The following is a 26,307-nucleotide window of genomic DNA, read 5'->3' on the forward strand; positions in this document are numbered from 1 at the left end:
ATGTCCCACTGTTACGCAACATCGAATGTTGTGCAACAGGCTGTGGAGCGATGCGATCGGCTTTGATATTAATAACCTCCGTCTTTTTGATAAAACTTCGTCCTGGGCGATGGGTGTTACTAATTGAAAGGACGGTGAACTTTCTCCTGGGCGATCGGGGTGTTAACACCTTAAAATCAGTGTTATCATAAGACTTTAGTCGACTAAATCTACAGTTGATCGACTGACTAAAATGTATTTTGGCGGGCCTTGATGCCGTCGTAACGGCTGATTTTACACTTGCTGAAAATAGCCCATCTGCTATTTTCAACATGCAAGTGTAAAATGACTTGATACTGGATTGTCCACTAGTCCCTTGCAAACACTTTAGTCTAGTTTCTTTGTATTTATTTTTTTAATTTGTTGACGAAATTACCAATATATGTACTCTTACTTTTAGTCATCATAGCTTAGTTTTCATTTAGTTTCCGTTTAGTTTTCGTCAGTGAAAAAGGGTAGTTGCGGTATTAGTTGACGAAATGGACACTGAGTTTTTATCTCAAATCTTTGCTTCTGGCGGGGTCCCTGGAACAACTTATTTTCAGATGGGGGTCAATTACATATATGTTTGGGGGTCTTTGTTTGACTGACATAGAAACATTTTTTCAGAAAACTGTCAGGATTTATAAGACATTTGTAGTAATCGTCCTCAGGTCTAAATGGGTTAATAGTGTTATAGATATATATTATAGATTTTGGGGCATAAATAATGTATTAGAAGCTTTTAATCAAGAATTGGTCGATGTCACCATGGGCCACATACTGTACAATGTACTAAACTAAAATGAACAAACAAAAAAAATGAACTTTCGTAAAAGGGCACATTGCTGTCCAGAGGGCAAAGGGCAGGTGCTCTAGCACCACCTACAGTCGTGTCCGTCTGTGCACACCACTTAGGGTGCGTTCGGAAATGCGCACCGGGAACGCACTCGCCTATTAGTTTGCATTGCACAGTGCGCTCAGTGCGCTATTTCCGAACGCGCCCTAAGTGTGCGTAGCCTACTTGTTGTTGAACCACGACATCTGTAGCACAAACAAGGGGATTCCCATCTCTCCCATCGCTGCATTGTTGTCAGCGGACTGGAGCTGTGCTGAAATGTTGCAATTCTCCCTGAGGACCACGCACGCATGCACACACACACACACACACACACACACACACACACACACACACACACACACACACACACACACACACAACCAGATGGTAATAATCAGGGAGCAGTTGCTCATTGATGTCACTGACTGTCGTATGAGAGGCATTAGGTCCCACCACTACAGTGTGTTGCGCGTGTTTGTGCGTGCGTGCGTGCGTGCGTGCGTGCGTGCGTGCGTGCGTGCGTGCGTGCGTGCGTGCGTGCGTGCGTGCGTGTGTGTGTGTGTGTGTGTGTGTGTGTGCGCGTGCGTGCGTGTGTGCATGCTTGTGCATGTAAAAAGAGGAGTGATGAAGGGTTCACGTCTTGTAAATCAACCAACCCGGGGTGGGCGGAACAGCGGCTCACCTCTCTTTTCCCGCCTTACCATTGGTCCAGAGCCAACGAGCCCAATCTTTGCTCCAGTTGGCCTGGCTTTGCGCTCATATAGCGAGAATAGAGGGATCCGATTGGCCAGCGTATAGATCAGTTTGAGCCAGAGAGAGAGCGAGAGAAGGGGGTTAAAAGAAAAGGATCCGAGTGAAAAGGAAGAAAGACGAAGAGAAATAAAGGGAGAGAACGCCAGAAAGGGTGTTTTCTCTCCAAGTCGTTCTCTCTCTGTTTCCTTTCCCTCGCTCAATGCCGTCTTTGTGTCTATAAGGAGGCCATAAAGTCTCCACATCTATCACTTTCGTGTGAAGAGAAAGAGAGAGGGAGACGCTTTAAAAATCCTTTTTAACTCTTACAAAGTTAAAGTTACCAGTGGATATGGCCAAGTCTGTGACATTAAAAAAATAATAATAATAAGATGCTGCTTTAAAAAAATAAAAGCAGAGCCTTTTTACTTTATCCCTAGCAGGACCCCTTGGCTTTACATTGTGGGAGTTTCACCCTGCGCATTAAGGTTGTGATGTGACGGATGGAGGACGGTGTTAGGCCAGTGCTTGCGTTCGTTCTGACAGTGATTTTTGGCAGAGCTCGGAGCTGTAATAAACAACATGCTTTATCGGCCTCTCCACACCGGTGTTTACATACGCACGGCGGCCTTCCCAGGCAGGCCCACAGCGTATGGGTGACGCATTATTGGTCAATAATGATGTTTTTTTTTTCCAGTTTTGATCCATTAAGTCCCTCCCATATCTCTCTCTCTCTCTGCACCCCCCTCCTCCACCTCTCACTTTCCCCCTTTCTTTCTTTTTTTCTTTCTTTCTTTCTTTCTTTCTTTCTTTCTTTCACTTCCTTCCCCCCTCTGTCAGTTTGTTAGCATCCATCTGTCTGTCAGCCCATTGTGTGTGTGTGTGTGTGTGTGTGTGTGTGCGTGTGCGCGTGTGTGCGCGTGCGCTCGCTCTGGCCCCAGTCAGCTGTGTGCTGCCAGGTCACTATGGAAACAAAACAATTCAACCCCTGTCTCGGCTGGAGCGGTTCCTGTAGGATAGGCTGGGGCTTTTCTGTGTGTGTGTCTTATTTCCCAACTCTTTCTGGGGCAGAGAGCCAGTAAACTTCCAACAGCAGAGAGTAAATCAGAGCTTGTGACGTGGCTTCGTCTTAAACCATGCCAGACAGCTAGTACTGATACAACCACAACAATCATGACTACTACTACTATCAATGGATCAAGAATCATCCTTTAGCTTCAGAGTCGCTCTTCAGTACTCTTTAGTAACGGTCTTAAAGTCCTGAAAGCCATTTGATGTGATTCAATTAGGAACACCATGCAAACATCAGCATCTCAGGGGGGTTTTCTCTCTCAAGGACATGAGTTGCACAATTACTTTCTAGCATCTTTTCCCCCTTTTTCCCCCCGCTCTCTCCCTAATTTAGTCGTTAATATGCCAGTTTAATCCCGCATGTGAATAGTCTCTTGTCACCACTAGCCTCGGTACCCAGGCTATTATTTCCGTTCGTGTTCGGCTCAAAAAATGAAAGCTGGGAGGAACGAGAGACATAAGGAAAACTTTATTGTGCATTAAATTTACATAAAAAATGTCCTGGTCTAGGAGAGTAGGAGGAGTGGGAGTGAACTACAGTGCAGAGGGGGCGGGGCTAGGGGGCAGTCCTAGAGGAGTGGGAGTGGACTACAGTGCAGAGGGGGCGGGGCTAGTGGGCGGGCCTAGAGGAGTGGGCGTGAACTACAGTGCAGAGGGGGGCAGGGTTAGATGAATGGGTGTGAACTACAGTGCAGAGGGGGTGGGGCTAGATGAGAGAGTAAACTACAGTGCAAAGGGGGCGGGGCTAGGGCTGGGGCCTAGAGGAGTGGGAGTGAACTACAGTGCAAAGGGGGCATCGATTTCTACCAGGGCGGTGAGGGGCGGAGGTGGGGCAGGGGTGGGGGCTCTGGTCGGTGAACTAATGGACGCCTTAACAGATGACGTCACACTGATAAGAAGCAGCATTCTCCAGCATACCGGCAGCGGAAGAACCCTGCCTCTCATATGATGCAATGGAAAAGTTCTAGCTGCACTCACGTGTAAAAGATACCCCATCAAACTGATGCTGTTTTTCTCCCAGTGTGGAGGAAGAATGATTAGGATTTTTATTGTATTCTCTCACTCTTGAAATATATAATCCATTGGTTTCTGTTGTGTGTGTGTGTGTGAACAATAATAGCAATTCAAAGCAGTTGTCCTCAAAACCACACCTCCAGTTGCTGTCATAAGAACGGGAGGTGCGCTCATGATAACGGCAGCAGAGCCTATTTGTCCACGGCTGCACGCGCACCTGCAGCCCATCAAGTATAATTGATGCTTCGTCCCGCGATGGTGTCGCGCACGCAGACCTCTACACTCACAATAGTCGCATCTGCGACGTGAGCTTGTATATCAGCTGTTCTCTGTGCGCAATACTGTTGTGCTTTGAAGTATAAATTTCTCCTAGGGTGCACCTCACTAGCCAACACACAAGAGGAGGTTGAATGAACTGAAACCAGCGATCTACAAGCTCGTAGATCGGCTATTTTCACTAATTTGGGTCCCAGAGGAATGTCCTTATGGTCAACGGCTAAAAACCACTACTGTACACCTAAACAAAAGCTTGGCATCACTTGTAGCATCAAACTCTCTAGACTTGTAGTTCTACAGCCACAGTAGTATACAGTACACACAGTAGCATCCATGAAACATGCAGAAGAAACCACAAGCAGGCAAGGCGTCTATCTTAGCATACTGTTCTTGATCTGCTGGACCACCAGATCTCTTCGTGTGCTGCGATTTATTTTCCGTGTATTGTATATGCATATAGACCTTTGGCGGTTGTTGATGACTCAGCTTGGAGTGTGTGTGTGTGTGTGTATATAAGCCAAGCATCCTGCCAATGTGGTGTGTTTCTTAAGTTGTAGCCAGCAGAAGAAGCCAAAGGCACTGACTCACCCCGGAGCTGATTACTCACTCTGACCCATATTCCTACAAGCTCATCACAGTGACGGTGAAGGCAATGGCCGACGCCCTCGTCTACATTTTTGCTAAACTGAGTCGAATAATGTACGACTGTCTGCTTAACCTGTTCAACACAGGTGTCCATGTGTCACCTTGGGTTGCACAGGTGAAGAAAATGTTGGATGACTGTGGTATGTCTTACATTTGGTTGGCCCAGAAATGTAAGAACATTGACTGGTTGAAGCGAACTGTCGAACAAAGGTTGAAAGACCAGTTTTTGCAAAAGTGGCAAAGTGAACTCAATAGTATGACATCATGTGACATCTATGTTGAATACAAACAAGAGTTCAAACTAGAAAAATACCTTCTATGTGAACCGTAAGTATAGACAGGCTATTTGCAACTTTAGGATATTCCAAAGGTCATCGGTAGATATAAAGGACTGGAAAGAAGTCAGAGGATTTGTAACCTATGTAATGAAGCCAGAATTGGAGATGAGTACCTTGTTTTGTTGGAATGTAAGAATACTAGCATTATGAATTTCAGACAAAAATACCTGCCAATTTATTTTTTTACCCACCCTTCTATGTTTAAATGAATTGCATTACTAAAATCTGAATCCAGGTTGCAGCTTTAACACCAATAATTTGACTGTGTATTACAGATGCTATTAACGCAGCTACTAGATCTGATATATTCTGTGGTGTTTTTGGACAAGGTTGCAGGGTAGGGGTCCAAGTAGGAAATTGCAAAAAAAAAAAAAAAAAGCCCACAGATTTGCTTTGGTTTGGAGATATTTTGTTGTGGAACACATTTTGTGGGGTCCAGTCCGTGGCGTTGTCACTGGGCCCAGAACCACCCCATGCCGCTGTCTTGAACACGGCCCAACGTGTTCCTTCTAGTGAGCAACTCTGTGTTCTCAGAAACAGCCTATCCTGACCTGTGTGTTTACAGCTGAGGTTAAGCCCCCCCCCCCCCTCTCCCCGGACCACCCAATATGTTTAAGGGGGCTCCAAAGGCTCAACACACATACACGTACAGTCAGCGCGATATGTTCAGTTAGATGATAGATTAACGCTCGCAGCTTCAAAGAGATGGCATCTGTGCTGCTGTCACGTCACGTCAGGCTCCTTACTGGAGCTGGAGTAGAGGCTCCATAAGAACCCGGGATCTTGGGGTGGTTTGCATGTGTGTGTGGTCATATAGGTGTCTCTGTGAGAGATTCTAATGAGATACTAAGAGAGAGGCATGCGTGTGTGCGCTCTGAGATAGGAGTTGTGTGTGCGTGCGTGTGTGCGTGCACACTGCACACATGTATGCAAAATGTGTAGCACGCTGAAAGATATGATCCGATCCAGATGTAAGCAACTCGGTGTGTTTGTTTCTCGGCCTAATTGGCTGCATCTGTCAACAGGCCTGAATCACTACTGAGAACCATTAGCGTCTGTTTAAAAAAAAAAGAAAGAGTCTTGTTAAAAGTTTCAATTATCCACAGTGGTCTGGCGTGTTCGTTTCGTTACCGGATCTTTATTGGTCACGTCCCTGTATGTCTTCCATCCATCCATCTCATCAATCCATCTTCAACCGCTTATCCGTAGTCGGGTCGCGGGGGCTACAGCTCCACCAGAGTTCTCCAGACTTCCCTCTCCAGAGCAACATTAGCAAGGCCATAGCGAGTCGATGCAATCCCTCCATCTCATCCTTTGGTGTGCCCGGAGCCCGGAGGTCTCCTCCCAATGGGACGTGCATGTAAATTAGAGAATCTTAGAGGTTGGATGGCACTTACACCCACCTTCTAATGAGAGCGCAAAATCTATCTTGGAAGGGCCACCCATCGACTTATCTAATATACGGCAACCTTCCCCGTGTTTCTTCACTAGTCCGATCCAGAAGAACACAGTTTGCCGGCCACTGCTACAGAGCTGACAATGAGGTTATATCTTCCCTTCTTCTCTGGAGTCCTGCCTCAAAGCAGACCAGAGGTAGAAAACTGTCGTTCCCTGATGTCATTGCTAGGGCCACATGCATCAGTAAGCAGGAACTGGGGATGGCAATGAAGGACTGGAAAGTCTGGCGTGGCATTGTGAAATCCATGATCTCGACCGCGGTCGAAAAATGATGATACACATACGCTCGGGTTAAGTACACATGTTAGGTACTTTACTGGATTATTTCCACATTTCTGTACTTTTACTCCACTACATTTATTTGAGAACTTTAGTTACTACCTACTTTGTAGATTTGGGTTAAAATTACAAAACGTACAGTAACCACTTCAGCCCTATACACATTTCAGCCATTTGGAAATAGCCGAGCTTGTAGATCGTAGAGCTTGTATAAATTTGAAAACTTGTGAAAGGGACGTTCTGCAATAATGAGTGCTTTCTACTTCAAGTACATTTTGAAATCCAGACTTTAACTTGTATCGGAGTATTTCTATATTGCAGTATTGCTACTTTTACTTAAGTAAAAAAAAAATCCACCACTGCCCGTGGGAAGCCAGGGCGACTTGTGCAGGTTGGTCAGGGGGTCTGTTGAGAGGCGTGCAGTCTCCTCCTAGTGCAGGTTGGTCAGGGGGTCTGTTGAGAGGCGTGCAGTCTCCACCTAGTGCAGGTTGGTCAGGGGGTCTGTTGAGAGGCGTGCAGTCTCCACCTAGTGCAGGTTGGTCAGGGGGTCTGTTGAGAGGCGTGCAGTCTCCTCCTAGTGCAGGTTGGTCAGGGGGTCTGTTGAGAGGCGTGCAGTCTCCACCTAGTGCAGGTTGGTCAGGGGGTCTGTTGAGAGGCGTGCAGTCTCCTCCTAGTGCAGGTTGGTCAGGGGGTCTGTTGAGAGGCGTGCAGTCTCCACCTAGTGCAGGTTGGTCAGGGGGTCTGTTGAGAGGCGTGCAGTCTCCTCCTAGTGCAGGTTGGTCAGGGGGTCTGTTGAGAGGCGTGCAGTCTCCACCTAGTGCAGGTTGGTCAGGGGGTCTGTTGAGAGGCGTGCAGTCTCCTCCTAGTGCAGGTTGGTCAGGGGGTCTGTTGAGAGGCGTGCAGTCTCCCTCTAGTGCAGGTTGGTCAGGGGGTCTGTTGAGAGGCGGGCAGTCTCCCCCTAGTGCATGTTGGTCAGGGGGTCTGTTGAGAGGCGTGCAGTCTCCTCCTAGTGCAGGTTGGTCAGGGGGTCTGTTGAGAGGCGTGCAGTCTCCTCCTAGTGCAGGTTGGTCAGGGGGTCTGTTGAGAGGCGTGCAGTCTCCATTAGTTTACGGCCCAGGAGTTCCAAACTCCTTGAATTTGAATCCCCACCTGATCGCATCAGATCTGGGTTTCTAGCGTAGTTCAAAACCTGAAATCACAATCAGGATTGGGGAATCACTCTGATATTCGATTAGATCAGGATGGAAATCAAATCCCAAACTGTAATCTGGATCAAATCCTCAACGTGGGTTAAAAAAATAAATCTGGATTTCCTTGATCCCACTGGAGGGGATTTTACAATGAATTGAAACATGTTTCCATATAAATAAGATGGCAATGTTTGTAAATTTAAGTAGTACATCATTTGTAGCCTTTATGGCTTTCTTCTTTTCTTACCTTAGTCCCACACTCCCCCACCCGCCACCTGCAAACCCCCCTCCACCCCCCTCACATCTGGATCAGCGGCATTCTATCCGGAACTTCCTTTTGAAATACCCCGGACAGAAATTGGCTGTATTGTCTGATCCTGGGATCACAAAATATAGGAGCTTCAAAATCTGATCCGATCAGATGGGGGATTATTCAAGTTTTGAACTTATTTTCCCATGCATCCGCTTACTATACGTCCACACTGCTTTTGAAAACAAATCATGTCACTGGCTCTATAGCGAACGGCTAGTCCTTCAGTTTCCTCGTGCCAGATCTGATCTGGGGGAAAAGAGCACTTTCAGCATCGGTGCACCTGGTTCTTAGAAGCTCATGCAACGTGATCTCAAACTGAACGCCCCCAGTACTCTACCTATTGGCCCTTTTCGGGAATTGACTTAATAACCATTCATTACCTGTACAGTATGAAACCGTTTTAACTTGATTGTTGTCAGCTGCATATTGTCTTTCTTTGTTGTTCTTATGCCGTTATTTCTTATCGTAGGCGTAATCTCGGCATCGTTGCAAATGAGGGGTCTCCCTCAGCGGTCTCTCGGAAGAGTTTTAAATGAATTGAAGATGAATGACCACCATAAAGTGTGTGTGTGCGTGTGTGCGTGCGTGCCCCTTGCAACTTCATCACAACACTATCATGAGTGGATGATGCTCATTTATTTTGGGGGGGGAGGAGGGTATTTCAGAGTACCTAAACCCTATAACATTGTGAGGGTATTTCAGAGTACCTAAACCCTATAACATTGTGGGGGTATTTCAGAGTACCTAAACCATATAACATTGTGAGGGTATTTCAGAGTACCTAAACCCTATAACATTGTGAGGGTATTTCAGAGTACCTAAACCATATAACATTGTGAGGGTATTTCAGAGTACCTAAACCCTATAACATTGTGAGGGTATTTCAGAGTACCTAAACCCTATAACATTGTGGGGGTATTTCAGAGTACCTAAACCGTATGACATTGTGAGGGTATTTCAGAGTACCTAAACCCTATAACATTGTGAGGGTATTTCAGAGTACCTAAACCCTATAACATTGTGAGGGTATTTCAGAGTACCTAAACCCTATAACATTGTGAGGGTATTTCAGAGTACCTAAACCCTATAACATTGTGAGGGTATTTCAGAGTACCTAAACCCTATAACATTGTGAGGGTATTTCAGAGTACCTAAACCCTATAACATTGTGGGGGTATTTCAGAGTACCTAAACCCTATAACCCTGTGAGGGTATTTCAGAGTACCTAAACCATATAACAATGTGAGGGTATTTCAGAGTACCTAAACCATATAACATTGTGAGGGTATTTCAGAGTACCTAAACCATATAACATTGTGAGGGTATTTCAGAGTACCTAAACCCTATAACCCTGTGAGGGTATTTCAGAGTACCTAAACCATATAACATTGTGAGGGTATTTCATAGTACCTAAACCTAATAACATTGTGAGGGTATTTCAGAGTACCTAAACCGTATAACATTGTGAGGGTATTTCAGAGTACCTAAACCCTATAACATTGTGAGGGTATTTCAGAGTACCTAAACCCTATAACATTGTGGGGGTATTTCAGAGTACCTAAACCCTATAACATTGTGGGGGTATTTCAGAGTACCTAAACCATATAACATTGTGGGGGTATTTCAGAGTACCTAAACCGTATAACATTGTGAGGGTATTCCAGAGTACCTAAACCCTATAACATTGTGAGGGTATTCCAGAGTACCTAAACCCTATAACATTGTGGGGGTATTTCAGAGTACCTAAACCCTATAACATTGTGGGGGTATTTCAGAGTACCTAAACCATATAACATTGTGGGGGTATTTCAGAGTACCTAAACCCTATAACATTGTGGGGGTATTTCAGAGTACCTAAACCCTATAACATTGTGGGGGTATTTCAGAGTACCTAAACCATATAACATTGTGAGGGTATTTCAGAGTACCTAAACCCTATAACATTGTGAGGGTATTTCAGAGTACCTAAACCATATAACATTGTGAGGGTATTTCAGAGTACCTAAACCATATAACATAGTGAGGGTATTTCAGAGTACCTAAACCGTTTAACATTGTGAGGGTATTTCAGAGTACCTAAACCGTTTAACATTGTGAGGGTATTTCAGAGTACCTAAACCCTATAACATTGTGAGGGTATTTCAGAGTACCTAAACCCTATAACATTGTGAGGGTATTTCAGAGTACCTAAACCATATAACATTGTGAGGGTATTTCAGAGTACCTAAACCCTATAACATTGTGAGGGTATTTCAGAGTACCTAAACCCTATAACATTGTGAGGGTATTTCAGAGTACCTAAACCCTATAACATTGTGAGGGTATTTCAGAGTACCTAAACCCTATAACATTGTGAGGGTATTTCAGAGTACCTAAACCCTATAACATTGTGGGGGTATTTCAGAGTACCTAAACCCTATAACATTGTGGGGGTATTTCAGAGTACCTAAACCATATAACATTGTGAGGGTATTTCAGAGTACCTAAACCATATAACATTGTGAGGGTATTTCAGAGTACCTAAACCCTATAACATTGTGAGGGTATTTCAGAGTACCTAAACCCTATAACATTGTGAGGGTATTTCAGAGTACCTAAACCCTATAACATTGTGAGGGTATTTCAGAGTACCTAAACCCTATAACACTGTGAGGGTATTTCAGAGTACCTAAACCCTATAACATTGTTAGGGTATTTCAGAGTACCTAAACCATATAACATTGTGAGGGTATTTCAGAGTACCTAAACCATATAACATTGTGAGGGTATTTCAGACTAAGTACCTAAACCATATAACACTGTGAGGGTATTTCAGAGCACCTAAACCCTATAACATTGTGAGGGTATTTCAGACTAAGTACCTAAACCATATAACACTGTGAGGGTATTTCAGAGTATCTAAACCGTTTAACATTGTGAGGGTATTTCAGAGTACCTAAACCCTATAACATTGTGAGGGTATTTCAGAGTACCTAAACCATATAACATTGTGGGGGTATTTCAGAGTATCTAAACCATATAACATTGTGAGGGTATTTCAGAGTACCTAAACCATATAACATTGAGGGTATTTCAGAGTACCTAAACCATATAACATTGAGGGTATTTCAGAGTACCTAAACCATATAACATTGAGGGTATTTCAGAGTACCTAAACCATATAACATTGAGGGTATTTCAGAGTACCTAAACCATATAACATTGTGAGGGTATTTCAGAGTACCTAAACCCTATAACATTGAGGGTATTTCAGAGTACCTAAACCCTATGACATTGTGAGGGTATTTCAGAGTACCTAAACCATATAACATTGTGAGGGTATTTCAGAGTACCTAAACCCTATAACATTGAGGGTATTTCAGAGTACCTAAACCATATAACATTGAGGGTATTTCAGAGTACCTAAACCATATAACATTGTGAGGGTATTTCAGAGTACCTAAACCCTATAACATTGAGGGTATTTCAGAGTACCTAAACCCTATGACATTGTGAGGGTATTTCAGAGTACCTAAACCATATAACATTGTGAGGGTATTTCAGAGTACCTAAACCCTATAACATTGAGGGTATTTCAGAGTACCTAAACCCTATGACATTGTGAGGGTATTGGGCCGTTGCCGTAATGGATCCGTTGGGTGGAGGAAGTGTGGAATCAAAGAGAGAGAGAAGACGAGAGGAGGTTGAAAAGGTGAAAGAGAGGGAGACGTCAGTCAATGTTGTATTGTGTTCAGTGTGTCTGGCTCCGAGGCTAGACGCCAGGTCAGTCTACACGCACACACACACACAGTCACAGTCACACACACACACACACACACACACACTCGTATACAGTACATGCGCACATGCATGCTCGCACGTGCACACTGACCGGGCATTGATGTCTTTTGGTAGCAGTAACCCTATACACCTGCAGTGGAGGGAGGGGCTGAGAGCTGGCATGAAAAGCTCTGGAAGGGAGGTTGTGGTTGTGTGTGTGTGTGTGTGTGTGTGTGTGTGTGTGTGTGTGTGTGTGTGTGTGTGTGTGTGTGTGTGTGTGTGTGTGTGTGTGTGTGTGTGTGTGTGTGTGTGTGTGTGTGTGTGTGTGTGTGTGTGTGTGTGTGTGTGTGTGTGTGTGTGTGTGTGTGTGTGTGTGTGTGTGTGTGTGTGTGTGTGTGTGTGTGTGTGTGTGTGTGTGTGTGTGTGTGTGTGTGTGTGTGGGGTGGAGTGTGTGTACTATAGGTAGGTGTGTGTGTGTGTGTGTGTGGTGGAAGTGTGTGTACTAGGTAGGGGTGTGTGCGGAAGGGAGGTGGAGTGTGTGTACTAGGTAGGGGTGTGTGTGTGTGGAAGGGAGGTGGAGTGTGTGTACTAGGTAGGGGTGTGTGTGTGTGGAAGGGAGGTGGAGTGTGTGTACTAGGTAGGGGTGTGTGTGTGTGGAAGGGAGGTGGAGTGTGTGTACTAGGTAGGGGTGTGTGTGTGTGTGTGTGGAAGGGAGGTGGAGTGTGTGTAGGTAGGGGTATGTGTGTGTGTGTGTGGAAGGGAGGTGGAGTGTGTGTACTAGGTAGGGGTGTGTGTGTGTGGAAGGGAGGTGGAGTGTGTGTAGGTAGGGGTATGTGTGTGTGTGGAAGGGAGGTGGAGTGTGTGTACTATATAGGTAGAGGTATATGTGTGTGTGTGGAAGGGAGGTGGAGTGTGTGTTCTATATAGGTAGAGGTATATGTGTGTGTGAGGAAGGGAGGTGGAGTGTGTAGGTAGGGGTATGTGTGTTAAAGTTCTCACACTCTGCCCGAACCCGACCAGGCCCGACCCGACCCAATGTTTTCGGGCCGGGCCGGGCCCAATTTATTTTGCTAATTAGTCGGGCCGGGCCGAGCCTCGGGCTCGGTGATTTTCCGTGATTATTATAAAAAAAATGTAAAGAGTGTTATAATAAAAATAGCAATTCTGTTATTTGTGTAATGTGATTGTGTAATGTGTATACATGTATGCATTTATTATGAAGAGGGCTGCGCTAGGCGATTCACTTGTGACAGGAGGAGGACTGGAGGCGGGGGTCGCATCGCACTGGCATTTCAGACTCAGAGGCCTCGTACACACATGTCAAACCATGTGACTTCCATTGGAAAAGCATTGAGCCTGAGGCGGCAATGAAACACAGACACAGATCATGTCCGTCCGGCATGTGTGTACGAGGCCAGAGCAGCCTGCCCCGCAGTCCTGCACTGCGCGCAGGCAGTACAGTAGAGAGAACAGTGAACAGTGTGAGACTTGCTACCGCTGGTTTCCCTCTGGGTTGCGCACCAAACGTGCTACTAACCACCAGTTAACTTGCCAAGTTGCCATATGCTTAAATATTTTATATAATCAATCGGATTATCACAGCTGAAGAAGCGTCAGGTTTTCGTCATGTTGCACTGAGTCTCGTTAACCCAGCTGGCTGCGATGAATAAAACCTAATTATTAATCAAGGTCACCAAACGATCCATGGTGATATATAACTTAAACGCTACACGTAAAGCAACTTCACTTCAGAGGAAACTAAGGGAGGGAGCTGCAGCCTGCAGCTGCTATTCGTGTTTACTCACCAGTCACCACCACCACTGTATGGAATCCATTAGAATTATTGGAAATGGAAGTTATGGAACATTAATAGCCTATTCTAACGTGAGTTACATACATCCTTTTCGACTTTCGATAAGTCCGTTGATCTCCCTTTGATCTCACTTTCACACTGAAATACGGCGCCGCTGCCTCGGGCCGACCCAGTTAGGGTAGGGTCGGGCCGGCCATCATTTTTGGGCCCGTTGAGAACTTTAATGTGTGTGTGTGGAAGGGAGGTGGAGTGTGTGTGTAGGGGTATGTGTGTGTGTGTGTGTGGCGGGAGCTATTGTTTGTGGTTGCGAGAGAGGAGAGACATGTAGAACTATGACGAGAAACATGTCCCTTGCCCTCGGATGATTCAACACCGTGTTTTTTGGAAGCGTGTTCAAGTGACGGAACTTTCACCTTTTCTTTCTCTCTTTGGGGTGCATACTTAGTTTAGACTAGTCATTGGTTAGACATAAGGTTGGTGAGGGGTGCGTTAAGACGACTGGATTAAGGTTGGTGAGGGGTGCGTTAAGGGTTGGGATAGGGTTAAGGTTAGGTTTAGGTGTGCTGCCCCGTGGGAGGTTAGGGTTAGGGTGAGGGTTTGAGATAGGTTGTAGGACTAATGACTGGTCTATAACCAATGACTAGTCTAAACTAATACCCGTGTGGCCATTAGCGATATCTCTTGGCTGCCTGGCGGGATGCGGTGGAGATTTTTACTACTTAGCTACTTCTGTTTTTCCGTCTCCCAATAGAAGTAGTAGAAAAAAAAGCTAATGTTAGCATTAGCACACGATGTCCATCTTTCTCCAGAAATGTTAATATTGTAATCGCGATGCTGTGCAAAATCAGAAATCAGACCCAAAACCTCGAATGTCTGATCATCACCAAGGACAGCCAACACACACTGCAGGCCTAGGACACGTGCACACCCAACACACACTGCAGGCAGAGGACCTGCAGTGTGTTGGGTGTGCACTGTGCACGTGTCCTACCTTTTACAATCAATTTGAATAGATTAGTTTGGTTAACGACTGCACGCCCACCACCCACCAAGTTTGCTGCGCTCTGGGAAAACAGAGCAGCTGAATTCTTTGTTTTGATTAGGTGTGAGAGTGGTGCTCGTTTGAACCACGGCTAGAAGGCTGTTTCAACCAATCAGATTGCTTCCTCGAAACGACCTGTTGTTTAATTCCCCTCTAGGTCCTGGAGTACTACGAGAGAGAAGGGTTCCACTTCCTGTCCCAGGTGTTTAACTCCACGCACACCTTCCTGGAAGACCTCACCGGCCTCACGCTGCTGCACCAGGAGACCCAGGCTGCAGAGGTACGTGCACACCCCACACACACTGCAGAGGTAGGACACGTGCACACCCCACACACACTGCAGAGGTAGGACACGTGCACACCCCACACACATTGCAGAGGTAGGACACGTGCACACCCCACACACACTGCAGAGGTAGGACACATGCACACCCCACACACTGCAGAGGTAGGACACGTGCACACCCCACACACATTGCAGAGGTAGGACACGTGCACACCCCACACACACTGCAGAGGTAGACACCCCCCACACACTGCAGAGGTAGGACACGTGCACACCCCACACACATTGCAGCGGTAGGACACGTGCACACCCCACACACATTGCAGAGGTAGACACCCCACACACACTGCAGAGGTAGGACACGTGCACACCCCACACACATTGCAGAGGTAGGACACGTGCACACCCCACACACATTGCAGAGGTAGACACCCCACACACATTGCAGAGGTAGGACACGTGCATGCCGTGCACACCCCACACACACTGCAGAGGTAGGACACGTGCACACCCCACACACACTGCAGAGGTAGACACCCCACACACACTGCAGAGGTAGGACACGTGCACACCGCATACACTCTGCAGAGGTAGGCCACGTGCACACCCAACACACACTGCAGGCAGAGGACACGTGCACACCCCACACACACTGCAGGCAGAGGACATGTGCACACCCCACACACACTGCAGAGGTAGGCCACGTGCACACCCCACACACACTGCAGAGGTAGACACCCCACACACACTGCAGAGGTAGACACCCCACACACACTGCAGAGGTAGGACACGTGCACGTCGTGCACACCCCACACACACTGCAGGCAGAGGACACGTGCACACCCCACACACACTGCAGAGGTAGGACACGTGCACACCCAACACACATTGCAGGCAGAGGACCTGCAGTGTGTGCTGGGTGTGCACTGTGCACGTGTCCTACCTTTTACAATCAATTTGAATAGATTAGTTTGGTTAACGACTGCACGCCCACCACACATGGACAGGAGCGATGACAGCTGTACACACACGTTGAGAGTGCTTCATGTTTATAAAGGTTTGCCTTCTGATAAAAGTTGCCTCGATCAGAAAACTAAAACAAATCTGTATTATCTGCTTCAACCTGGATGCGTCTCACTGTCTGCATCAGTGTTCTGTTGTTCAGGGACCATAAACCATCAGTGTTCTGTTGTTCAGGGACCATAAACCATCAGTGTTCTGTTGTTCAGGGACCATAAACCATCAGTGTTCTGTTGTTCAGGGACCACATAAACCATCAGTGTTCTGTTGTTCAGGGACCATAAACCATCAGTGTTCTGTTGTTCAGGGACCACATAAACCATCAGTGTTCTGTTGTTCAGGGACCACATAAACCATCAGTGTTCTGTTGTTCAGGGACCACATAAACCAGTGTTCTGTTGTTCAGGGACCACATAAACCATCAGTGTTCTGTTGTTCAGGGACCACATAAACCATCAGTGTTCTGCTGTTCAGGGACCACATAAACCATCAGTGTTCTGCTGTTCAGGGACCACATAAACCATCAGTGTTCTGTTGTTCAGGGACCACATAAACCATCAGTGTTCTGTTGTTCAGGGACCACATAAACCATCAGTGTTCTGTTGTTCAGGGACCACATAAACCATCAGTGTTCTGTTGTTCAGGGACCACATAAACCATCAGTGTTCTGCTGTTCAGGGACCACATAAACCATCAGTGTTCTGCTGTTCAGGGACCACATAAACCATCAGTGTTCTGTTGTTCAGGGACCACATAAACCATCAGTGTTCTGTTGTTCAGGGACCACATAAACCATCAGTGTTCAGGGACCACATAAACCATCAGTGTTCTGTTGTTCAGGGACCACATAAACCATCAGTGTTCTGTTGTTCAGGGACCACATAAACCATCAGTGTTCAGGGACCACATAAACCATCAGTGTTCTGTTGTTCAGGGACCACATAAACCATCAGTGTTCTGTTGTTCAGGGACCACATAAACCATCAGTGTTCAGGGACCACATAAACCATCAGTGTTCAGGGACCACATAAACCATCAGTGTTCAGGGACCACATAAACCATCAGTGTTCAGGGACCACATAAACCATCAGTGTTCAGGGACCACATAAACCATCAGTGTTCAGGGACCACATAAACCATCAGTGTTCAGGGACCACATAAACCATCAGTGTTCAGGGACCACATAAACCATCAGTGTTCAGGGACCACATAAACCATCAGTGTTCCATTGTTCAGGGACCACATAAAAACTAAGTCAACAATTCACTTTCAAGCCAAACTTTTTCTGATTTTTAAAACTGTTCCTTTTGGTTGAGATGACAACAATGTGTTTGCTTTACACATGTTTTAAAAAAGTGCAGGTTGTCCATCCTTGTATTTATATAGTGTGGCTCCCCACACACACACAAAAACCAACAAAAGAACAAGTTTTCAGAGATCTATGCCTTATTGTAGTTTTATTATGCTGCTATTGGTTGTCCAATAGAAGCAATGTTTTCAGAGATCTATGCGTTATTGTAGTTTTATTATGCTGCTGTTGGGGTCCAATAGCAGCAATGTTTTCCACAGCTCTACCTTCCCAAATGACTCTTGTTGCCGTGGAAACATAAAGTTGGTGTCTTTGGAACAACTACTGGCTCTCAGTTCAGTTCCAGCAAACATCCTGGATAGTTTATGATGGAATATGGGTGGTTTTCCTCAAGTCTCCCTCCTGACATGAGCAAGAGTGAATGAGTGCGTGTGCGTGCGCTCGTGTGCGTGTGCTTGTGTGTGTGCGTGTGCGTGTGCGCATAATGTGTTGGGGGCCGTGTCTGGTCCTGTTGAGCTGTGGGAAAATCCCATGTACTTTCTCCCCCAACTCCCACTCAAAACAGAAGAGGCACACAGATGGGAGGAGGAGGAGGAGCAGGGGGGGTTGGAAAGAAAAAGAAAGATGGCGTCGAGAGAGGAAAAAGGGGGGAGTAAAAGAGGGGAGGGGGGAAAGGAGTTGGAGGAAGAGAGAGAGAGACGTGAAGTGGGAATACTTTGATCTCCCTCTGCCTCTCCTTTGGGTTCTCTCTCTCTCTCTCTCTCTCTCTCTCTCTTTGGCTCGTGTGCAGTGTAGATTTTATTTTTAGTCATAGTCTCTTGAATAGTTTTCATTTACTGTAGTTTTATTCACATTTTAGTCACCTGGAATGTTTTAGTGTTAGTCTAGTTTTAGTCGACTAAATATCACCAGATTTTAGTCGACTAAATATCGAAAGATTTTAGTCGACTAAATCTACAGTCGACTAAAATGTAATTTGGCGGGCCTTGATGCCGTCGTAATGATTTTACACTTGCTGAAACAGAGCTTGTAGATCTGCTATTTTCAGCATGAAACCAAGTGTAAAATGACTTGTAGTGGATCTCTTGTCCACTAGTCCCTTCCTAACATTTTAGTCTTGTTTTTAATTTGTTGACAAAATTGTCAATATATTTAGTCTCAGTTTTAGTCATCATAGCTTAGTTTTCATTTAGTTTGTCTGTGAAAAAAGGTCGTCTTTTTTTTAAATAATTTTTATCCCACGATTTTGTAACCCATTTTTCACCGTGTGTCAATTATCTAATGTGATCCTGGGCTTTACACACCCTCCGCCAACCTGGGGAGAGCAACGGACTTGAACTCATGCTTCCTTCATGCATGAGTGTCCAAGTTGCTCCTTTACACCTGACAGGGGGGAGTTTCCCTGGTCAGACGTAGCACGTGGAAGGAACACGTTATTCCAACCAGTTCCTTTCCCCTCCATCAGGCGCCCCGGCTGGCCAGGGGGAGGCAGTTTAGAGACCAGGATTACTGCATGTTTTGTGAGGGTATACCTACCCTAGGGGACACGGGGAGAACATGCAAACTCCACACAGAAAGGCCCTTTCGCCAACCCCGCCTCCGGTATGGGCACATGTCAGCTATCCTTCTCTCGCTGCCTCCTGATATATGCTCTCTCACGAAGGGAGCGTAACCCATTGGTTTCTACAGACCCCTTTTGAAGTTCTGTAGTCCTGCGAAAGAACCGCTGCAAGTGTATCTTGCCACTTGTAAGTGGCCTATCCTTCTGCAATGTACTCCTTGCTTTTGGCGCATGCGCGCTGCCAATCACTTCCCTGTTTACGGATCAGAAAGAAGAGCTCTCCGTAGTTTTACAGAAATTTGGCATCGGTCTAACTGTATCAATTATGAACCTCACATTTATGCATGTCTGCTCGTGTGTCTTCATTTTTTACTTCAACATGCCTCTCGCCCGGAATATTAACGCTTCTAGAGAGACTTTATCGTAATGATCGCAAGGTAAGCAAGCAACATTATGCCTCCCGGTTTTTGTACGGAACGGAAGCCCCCGGCTTTAAGAGTAACGGAAGCCCCCGGCTTTAAGAGTAACGGAAGCCCCCCCGCTTTAAGAGTAACGGAAGCCCCCCCCGCTTTAAGAGTAACGGAAGCCCCCGGCTTTAAGAGTAACGGAAGCCCCCGGCTTTAAGAGTAACGGAAGCCCCCCCGCTTTAAGAGTAACGGAAGCCCCCGGCTTTAAGAGTAACGGAAGCCCCCGGCTTTAAGAGTAACGGAAGCCCCCCCGCTTTAAGAGTAACGGAAGCCCCCGGCTTTAAGAGTAACGGAAGCCCCCGGCTTTAAGAGTAACGGAAGCCCCCGGCTTTAAGAGTAACGGAAGCCCCCGGCTTTAAGAGTAACGGAAGCCCCCGGCTTTAAGAGTAACGGAAGCCCCCGGCTTTAAGAGTAACGGAAGCCCCCGGCTTTAAGAGTAACGGAAGCCCCCCGCTTTAAGAGTAACGGAAGCCCCCCGCTTTAAGAGTAACGGAAGCCCCCGGCTTTAAGAGTAACGGAAGCCCCCCGCTTTAAGAGTAACGGAAGCCCCCCGCTTTAAGAGTAACGGAAGCCCCCCGCTTTAAGAGTAATGGAAGCCCCCCGCTTTAAGAGTAACGGAAGCCCCCCGCTTTAAGAGTAACGGAAGCCCCCCGCTTTAAGAGTAACGGAAGCCCCCCGCTTTAAGAGTAACGGAAGCCCCCCGCTTTAAGAGTAACGGAAGCCCCCCGCTTTAAGAGTAACGGAAGCCCCCCGCTTTAAGAGTAACGGAAGCCCCCGGCTATTCATACCAAAGCCTACACGGGTTGTGCAAGGACGCGCTGTGATTGGCCAGTCGCTGTCGATCACAGCGACTGGCCAATCACAGCACGTCCTTGCACAACCTGTGTAGGCTTTGGTATGACACTCCACACACGCACCCATAATTCACTCTTCCTTCTATCTCTCTCCCCTTTCCCTTTAGCTCCTCCCATCTCTCTCTCTCTCTCTCTCTCTCTCTCTCTCTCTCTCTCTCTCTCTCTCTCTCTCTCTCTCTCTCTCTCTCTCTCTCTCTCTCTCTCTCTCTCTCTCTCTCTCTCTCTCTCTCTCTCTCTCTCTCTCTCTCTCTCTCTCTCTCTCTCTCTCTCTCTCTCTCTCTCTCTCTCTCTCTCTCTCTGATGAAATGTATTGCAGCGTCTGGCGCGAGTGGTCCTGTTCTCGACCAGAAGACAGAGAGATTGTTTTGACTGCCCAGCCCACCAGCGCCACAAGTCTTTGCGCCTGTTTCCCTGTACATAGATTAGCTACTCTACTCTTTATTTATTTTTTCGCTTCCCCCTAATTCCAAGAAGGGACACACAAGTTCTAGTCATGCTGCTGAAGATTCATGAAAACATATCATTACTTATATCATGTGGGGACCCACTAGACCCGCCTGTGATTCATTGTGGGTCCCGACCCGTATAGCAGGAATGAAGCATTGGTCGGAATCGAAGCTAATTCTGGTCATAAAATTGTATTATTCAAAAAGCATGATTAGTTTCAGAGCATAGAAGATGAAACTTTGCTCACAACTTACATGTCTTTGCTGGTTGAAGGCTTGGCCGGTGGTACTGTAACTTTGAATGTAAAGATGGAGTGATGTGATTTTTGTATGTTTTGTGTGTATGAGGTGACAGTACTTCATACCTTGCTGTGGTTGTTATGTGCAATGATGTCTTCCCTTTGTATTTAGGGTTTCGTCCTGGAGGCTAAAACCCTGACAGTCAAACATGCCAATATATATTCTTTCAGAGCGAACGCTTTTAACTCAAATCTTTGCTTCTGGGATGGGGGTCCCTGGAACAACATATTTTCATATGGGGGTCCGCAGCCAAATACAGATAATTCCCTGACATTAAATAGTTTGAGCACCACTGACATAGAAACATAGGTTTTTCAGAAAAACCATGACCAACCAAAACATACTGTCAGCTTTGTGCATGCAAAAGGTAGAATGTTGCTGCGTGTGCAGAGCAAGGGGCCAGTGAGGCTATTCAACGTTGAAGCTCTGGGCCCTAGTGGTAGGAGGAGGGACTACAGGCGGACCCGTGGATTCATGACCGGGAAACCCCGTGCAGCTGGGCTTTAACATTGAGCGCTCGGTTGCACTTCCGCATTTGACCACCAAAATGTGGTGGTCAAATGCGGAAGTAGACGTTCTGAGACGGTACTTCCGGCAGTCTTCCGGGTGCTTCAAAACGCCACTGAGCAACTTCCACTGACATGAATAGCTGGGGGGGCGGAGCTTCGCGCCAGTTCAGTCTTTATCCTTTTATATACTCTATGGTGCAGAGACACAGCAGACCTATTGGAAAGAAAATGGGCCCTCTTCCTTTCTTCCTTCACAGGTGTTACCAATGCTACTAATGAAGGCTCTGTCCCATTCTGGTCAAGGGTGCTGATATTGTGCATGTTCACAAACTGGAAATACTTTCCTACACAAGCGGGTCTCAAATCGGGGTCCAGGGACCCTCGTGGTTCCTTGAGGGGGTTCCAAATAACCCCTTACAGGTGTGTATGTAACTCTGAGTTAAGGGTGTCCCAAAAATGTGTGTGAACCAATCTGCTACACTGAATCGAACAGAGCCTTCATTATTATCAGTAGCACAGGACCATACACAGTTTGATGTGTATTTGATTTAATTTTTTCTTACAAAATAATATCGGTCGAAAGATCAGTAATCTGTGGACTAGGACCCTCCAAAATTGTATACAGAACTTTGGCATCGGTCTAACTGAATCAATTATGAACCTCACATTCATGCATGTCTGCTTGTGTGTGTAGTGTGTACGTGTGTAGTGTGTACGTATGTTGATGTCTGCGCGCGTGTCTGTCTCTTATGACCATGCTATAAGCTATAATCTACGTCACCAGTTAGCAGTAATATGTACTTTGGGTCTATTTTAAGTCCCTTTGTAACCCGAGAACCAGTTTTTATGTGGTCACCACAAGGTTTTGGGGGAGTTCAACTTCGGTAAAAGTTTAGACTGGCTGAGAGTTCTTCAGCACAGTACTTTTTTTTGTCTTGCACATATGCGTGTGTCTATCTACATAATGCGCGTGTGTGTGTGTCTGTCTACACGTGTGTGAATGTGTCTGGCTGTGTGTGTGTGTGTGTTTTAGGGGTGTGTATATGTGTGACTGAAGCTTCTCAGCTACTGTCATTGTTGTGTACACACTCCTCGTCGGTATGAATGACTTTCTTTGTGAGTTCAGACGTCTTCAAACAAACGCAGGGAATAAAATGTGCTCTCTGTGAACACAGGCAGATGTAGTCCATCCATCCATATACACGTTTGAAAACAAGCGGTGTGGTTGTGTGACTTATAGGTCTTGACATTCAGCGATTGTGGGTCACTGTTTGAACATTTGAATTCCAGCAACGTTGCTATCATATAGTTACAGTGATATGAGAAAGTACTCCTTGTTGCGACCAAAGATCGCATTTCCCTTAAAACATGCAATTCCCTTCAGTGTATACCTCAAAATCATAGTAAATATGCGATCTGCTGTCGCAATTAAGCCCATATGGAAGGGTGAGATGGGTGTACACACACACACACACACACACACACACACACACACACACACACACACACAAGCCCAAGCACATTACCTGGAAGGAAATGAAGTGTCTGTACCAGGATGCTGTTCCCTCTTCTGTCGTTTACACATTTTGAATGAACCCATTTAGACCTGAGGACGATTCTACAAATGTCATCTAAATCATGACAGTTTTCAGAAAAACCCTGTTTCTGTATCAGTGGTTCTCAAACTATTTCATGTCAAGGATCCCAAAAATGATATGTAATAGCTAGGCTGCCGACCCCACCTGAAAATGTTGTTCCAGGGACCGCCCCAGAAGCAACGATTTGAGTTAAAAACATTCTCTGTGATAGCATAATATATTCAATGATTTTCACGTTTTTTTCAAAAAATAGCAGATCTACAAGCTCGTAACAGGAAGTTTTCCTCTCCTATAATCCTGTATATCAAGAGGTTTCAAAGCGTTTTTGCTCGAGGCCAAATTTTGATGTCGTTCCAGTTTCCACCACGGACATGCTATACTAGTGAAACTACCCAACTACAACCTAGTAGGACATGCTATACTAGTGAAACTACCCAACTACAACCTAGTAGGACATGCTATACTAGTGAAACTACCCAACTACAACCTGGTAGGACATGCTATACTAGTGAAACTACCCAACTACAACCTAGTAGGACATGCTATACTAGTGAAACTACCCAACTACAACCTAGTAGGACATGCTATACTAGTGAAACTACCCAACTACAACCTAGTAGGACATGCTATACTAGTGAAACTACCCAACTACAACCTAGTAGGACATGCTATACTAGTGAAACTACCCAACTACAACCTAGTAGGACATGATATACTAGTGAAACTACCCAACTACAACCTAGTAGGACATGCTATACTAGTGAAACTACCCAACTACAACCTAGTAGGACATGCTATACTAGTGAAACTACCCAACTACAACCTAGTAGGACATGCTATACTAGGGAATAGGGATGGAGCCCGATAATCGGGTCCATTACAAACCCGGTTCTGCATTTATCGAGACCCGAGTATCAATAAGCGTTTGGCTTGTCGAGCCTCTTATCGGGTATAGCCGCAGCGGCTGACGTCATGGGCCACTCGCTATAAAGGGTGCTTGGACGCGACGGGTGGTTACGTGGTTCTGACGAAATTGTCAGTGAAACATAGTGTTCACGTGTCATCGCCCCCAATAACATGAACGTGCGCAATGATAGTCAACGGACAGCGCCGGCTCGAGCTGCAATACCAATTCGGCCACTATGTCCATTTCGCCTCAGGGTTTCCTCCGGGTGCCGTCTCTATTAATATATACTCTAAGGTCCCGACCCACAGTTTGGGAACCAGTGCAGTATACCGGTAAATAGCCCAGTATAGTCTGCACAATGTGTGTGCGCATCATAATGCATGCATGCATGCGCACGCGGACGGGCGTCCATTCAATACTCGTCTAAGTCGTGTCATTTTCTTTCTCGGTTTCCAACCACGAATGACCGCAACAGAGGATGTGTGACCCCTCCGTGTGTGACCTTTATCACACAAAGGGTGTCTTTCTGCCATGTCTCGTGTCCCTCTCTCTCTCTCTCTCCTCTCCGCCTACTGCCTGCCACCACCAGCCCAGTGCCAGTAAGCCATGTCTCGTGTCCCTCTCTCTCACTCTCCTCTCCGCCTACTGCCTGCCACCACCAGCCCAGTGCCAGTAAGTCACAAGAGAGAGCGCTGTCTTTACTGCTCTGGGAATGTGGTCACTTGTTATCGCCCCCAATTGTCTTTTTTCTCATTCCATGGCTGGACGGGGAACCCCTTCTGGTGTTTTAAGTATTATGTTGTACTTTTGGCTATTGAGAAATATTTTTTTTTTTTTAAATCTTGAAAATGTGTTGCAAATCTTTGAATATATATGCTTTCAGAGCGAGCGTTTTTAACTTAAATCTTTGCTTATTGGGGTCCCTCACAAGATCTACTGAATGTGTCAAACTGACATATTGAGCCTATGACACACAGTGTGGCTTCCCCCCCAGTAGGCTACCTTCACATTCAGTAGATCCCGTCATCTTTTGTGGCCAGATGTAATTTCTTGGGGTCTAGTAGGACTATAGTAAATAATTAAAAAATAAATAGCTTTAAAATTTTGTAAAAATACATATTTTTAGCCCCATGCTCGAATGCCCCCGCCCCACTGTCAAAAATAGCTAAAATCCCTAAAACTAAAGAAAGCAGCAAATGAAAAAAAAATAACAATCGTCTTTTACTTTCTCTAATAACAACCTAAAACATGAACCTTGGTTGAAAAACACTAAAGTTGTCTAAAGTACTGTACATTTTGATGCCAATACTTTTGTACTTTTACTTAAGTACACTGTGAATTCCGGACTTTTACTTGTAACGGGCTAGTAGTCGTACATTGCAGTATTGACAACAATTGGGTACTTTTTCCACCAGTGGCCGTCCTGTATCAGGATTCAGATGTGGGAGAACTCCCACATCTGAATCCTGTCCGACTCTGTTCCTCATCAGGAAGATACTTTACTGGTGAATCCTGTCCGACTCTGTTCCTCATCAGGAAGATACTTTACTGGTGAATCCTGTCCGAATCTGTTCCTCAACAGGAAGATACTTTACTGGTGAATCCTGTCCGACTCTGTTCCTCATCAGGAAGATACTTTACTGGTGAATCCTGTCCGACTCTGTTCCTCATCAGGAAGATACTTTACTGGTGAATCCTGTCCGACTCTGTTCCTCATCAGGAAGATACTTTACTGGTGAATCCTGTCCGACTCTGTTCCTCATCAGGAAGATACTTTACTGGTGAATCCTGTCCGACTCTGTTCCTCATCAGGAAGATACTTTACTGGTGAATCCTGTCCGACTCTGTGCCTCATCAGGAAGATACTTTACTGGTGAATCCAGGAAGATACTTTACTGGTGAATCCTGTCCGACTCTGTTCCTCATCAGGAAGATACTTTACTGGTGAATCCTGTCCGACTCTGTTCCTCATCAGGAAGATACTTTACTGGTGAATCCTGTCCGACTCTGTTCCTCATCAGGAAGATACTTTACTGGTGAATCCTGTCCGACTCTGTGCCTCATCAGGAAGATACTTTACTGGTGAATCCAGGAAGATACTTTACTGGTGAATCCTGTCCGACTCTGTTCCTCATCAGGAAGATACTTTACTGGTGCCGTCTGTGACGACATGGTCGGGGGGGAAAGACCATGTTAACGACTTAAAGTCTATATCCGATACTTGTCTATACGTGGTCCCCCTCCATTTTTCCTCCCAACACCAA

General features: G+C 45.9%; 1 protein-coding gene across 1 annotated transcript in view; it reads left to right on the plus strand.

The window, feature by feature from the left end:
- The window catches only part of atg7 (ATG7 autophagy related 7 homolog), a gene marked incomplete at its 5' end in the record, with an annotated part of 143,863 nt that overhangs the window by 78,437 nt on the left and 39,119 nt on the right, over positions 1-26,307 (plus strand). The window contains 1 exon segment of the mRNA XM_079510388.1: positions 14,944-15,066. Coding sequence (XP_079366514.1) covers positions 14,944-15,066 — 123 coding nt within the window.

The sequence above is a fragment of the Electrona antarctica genome (assembly GCF_951216825.1).
Source record: "Electrona antarctica genome assembly, chromosome: 9".
NCBI lineage: Eukaryota > Metazoa > Chordata > Actinopteri > Myctophiformes > Myctophidae > Electrona > Electrona antarctica.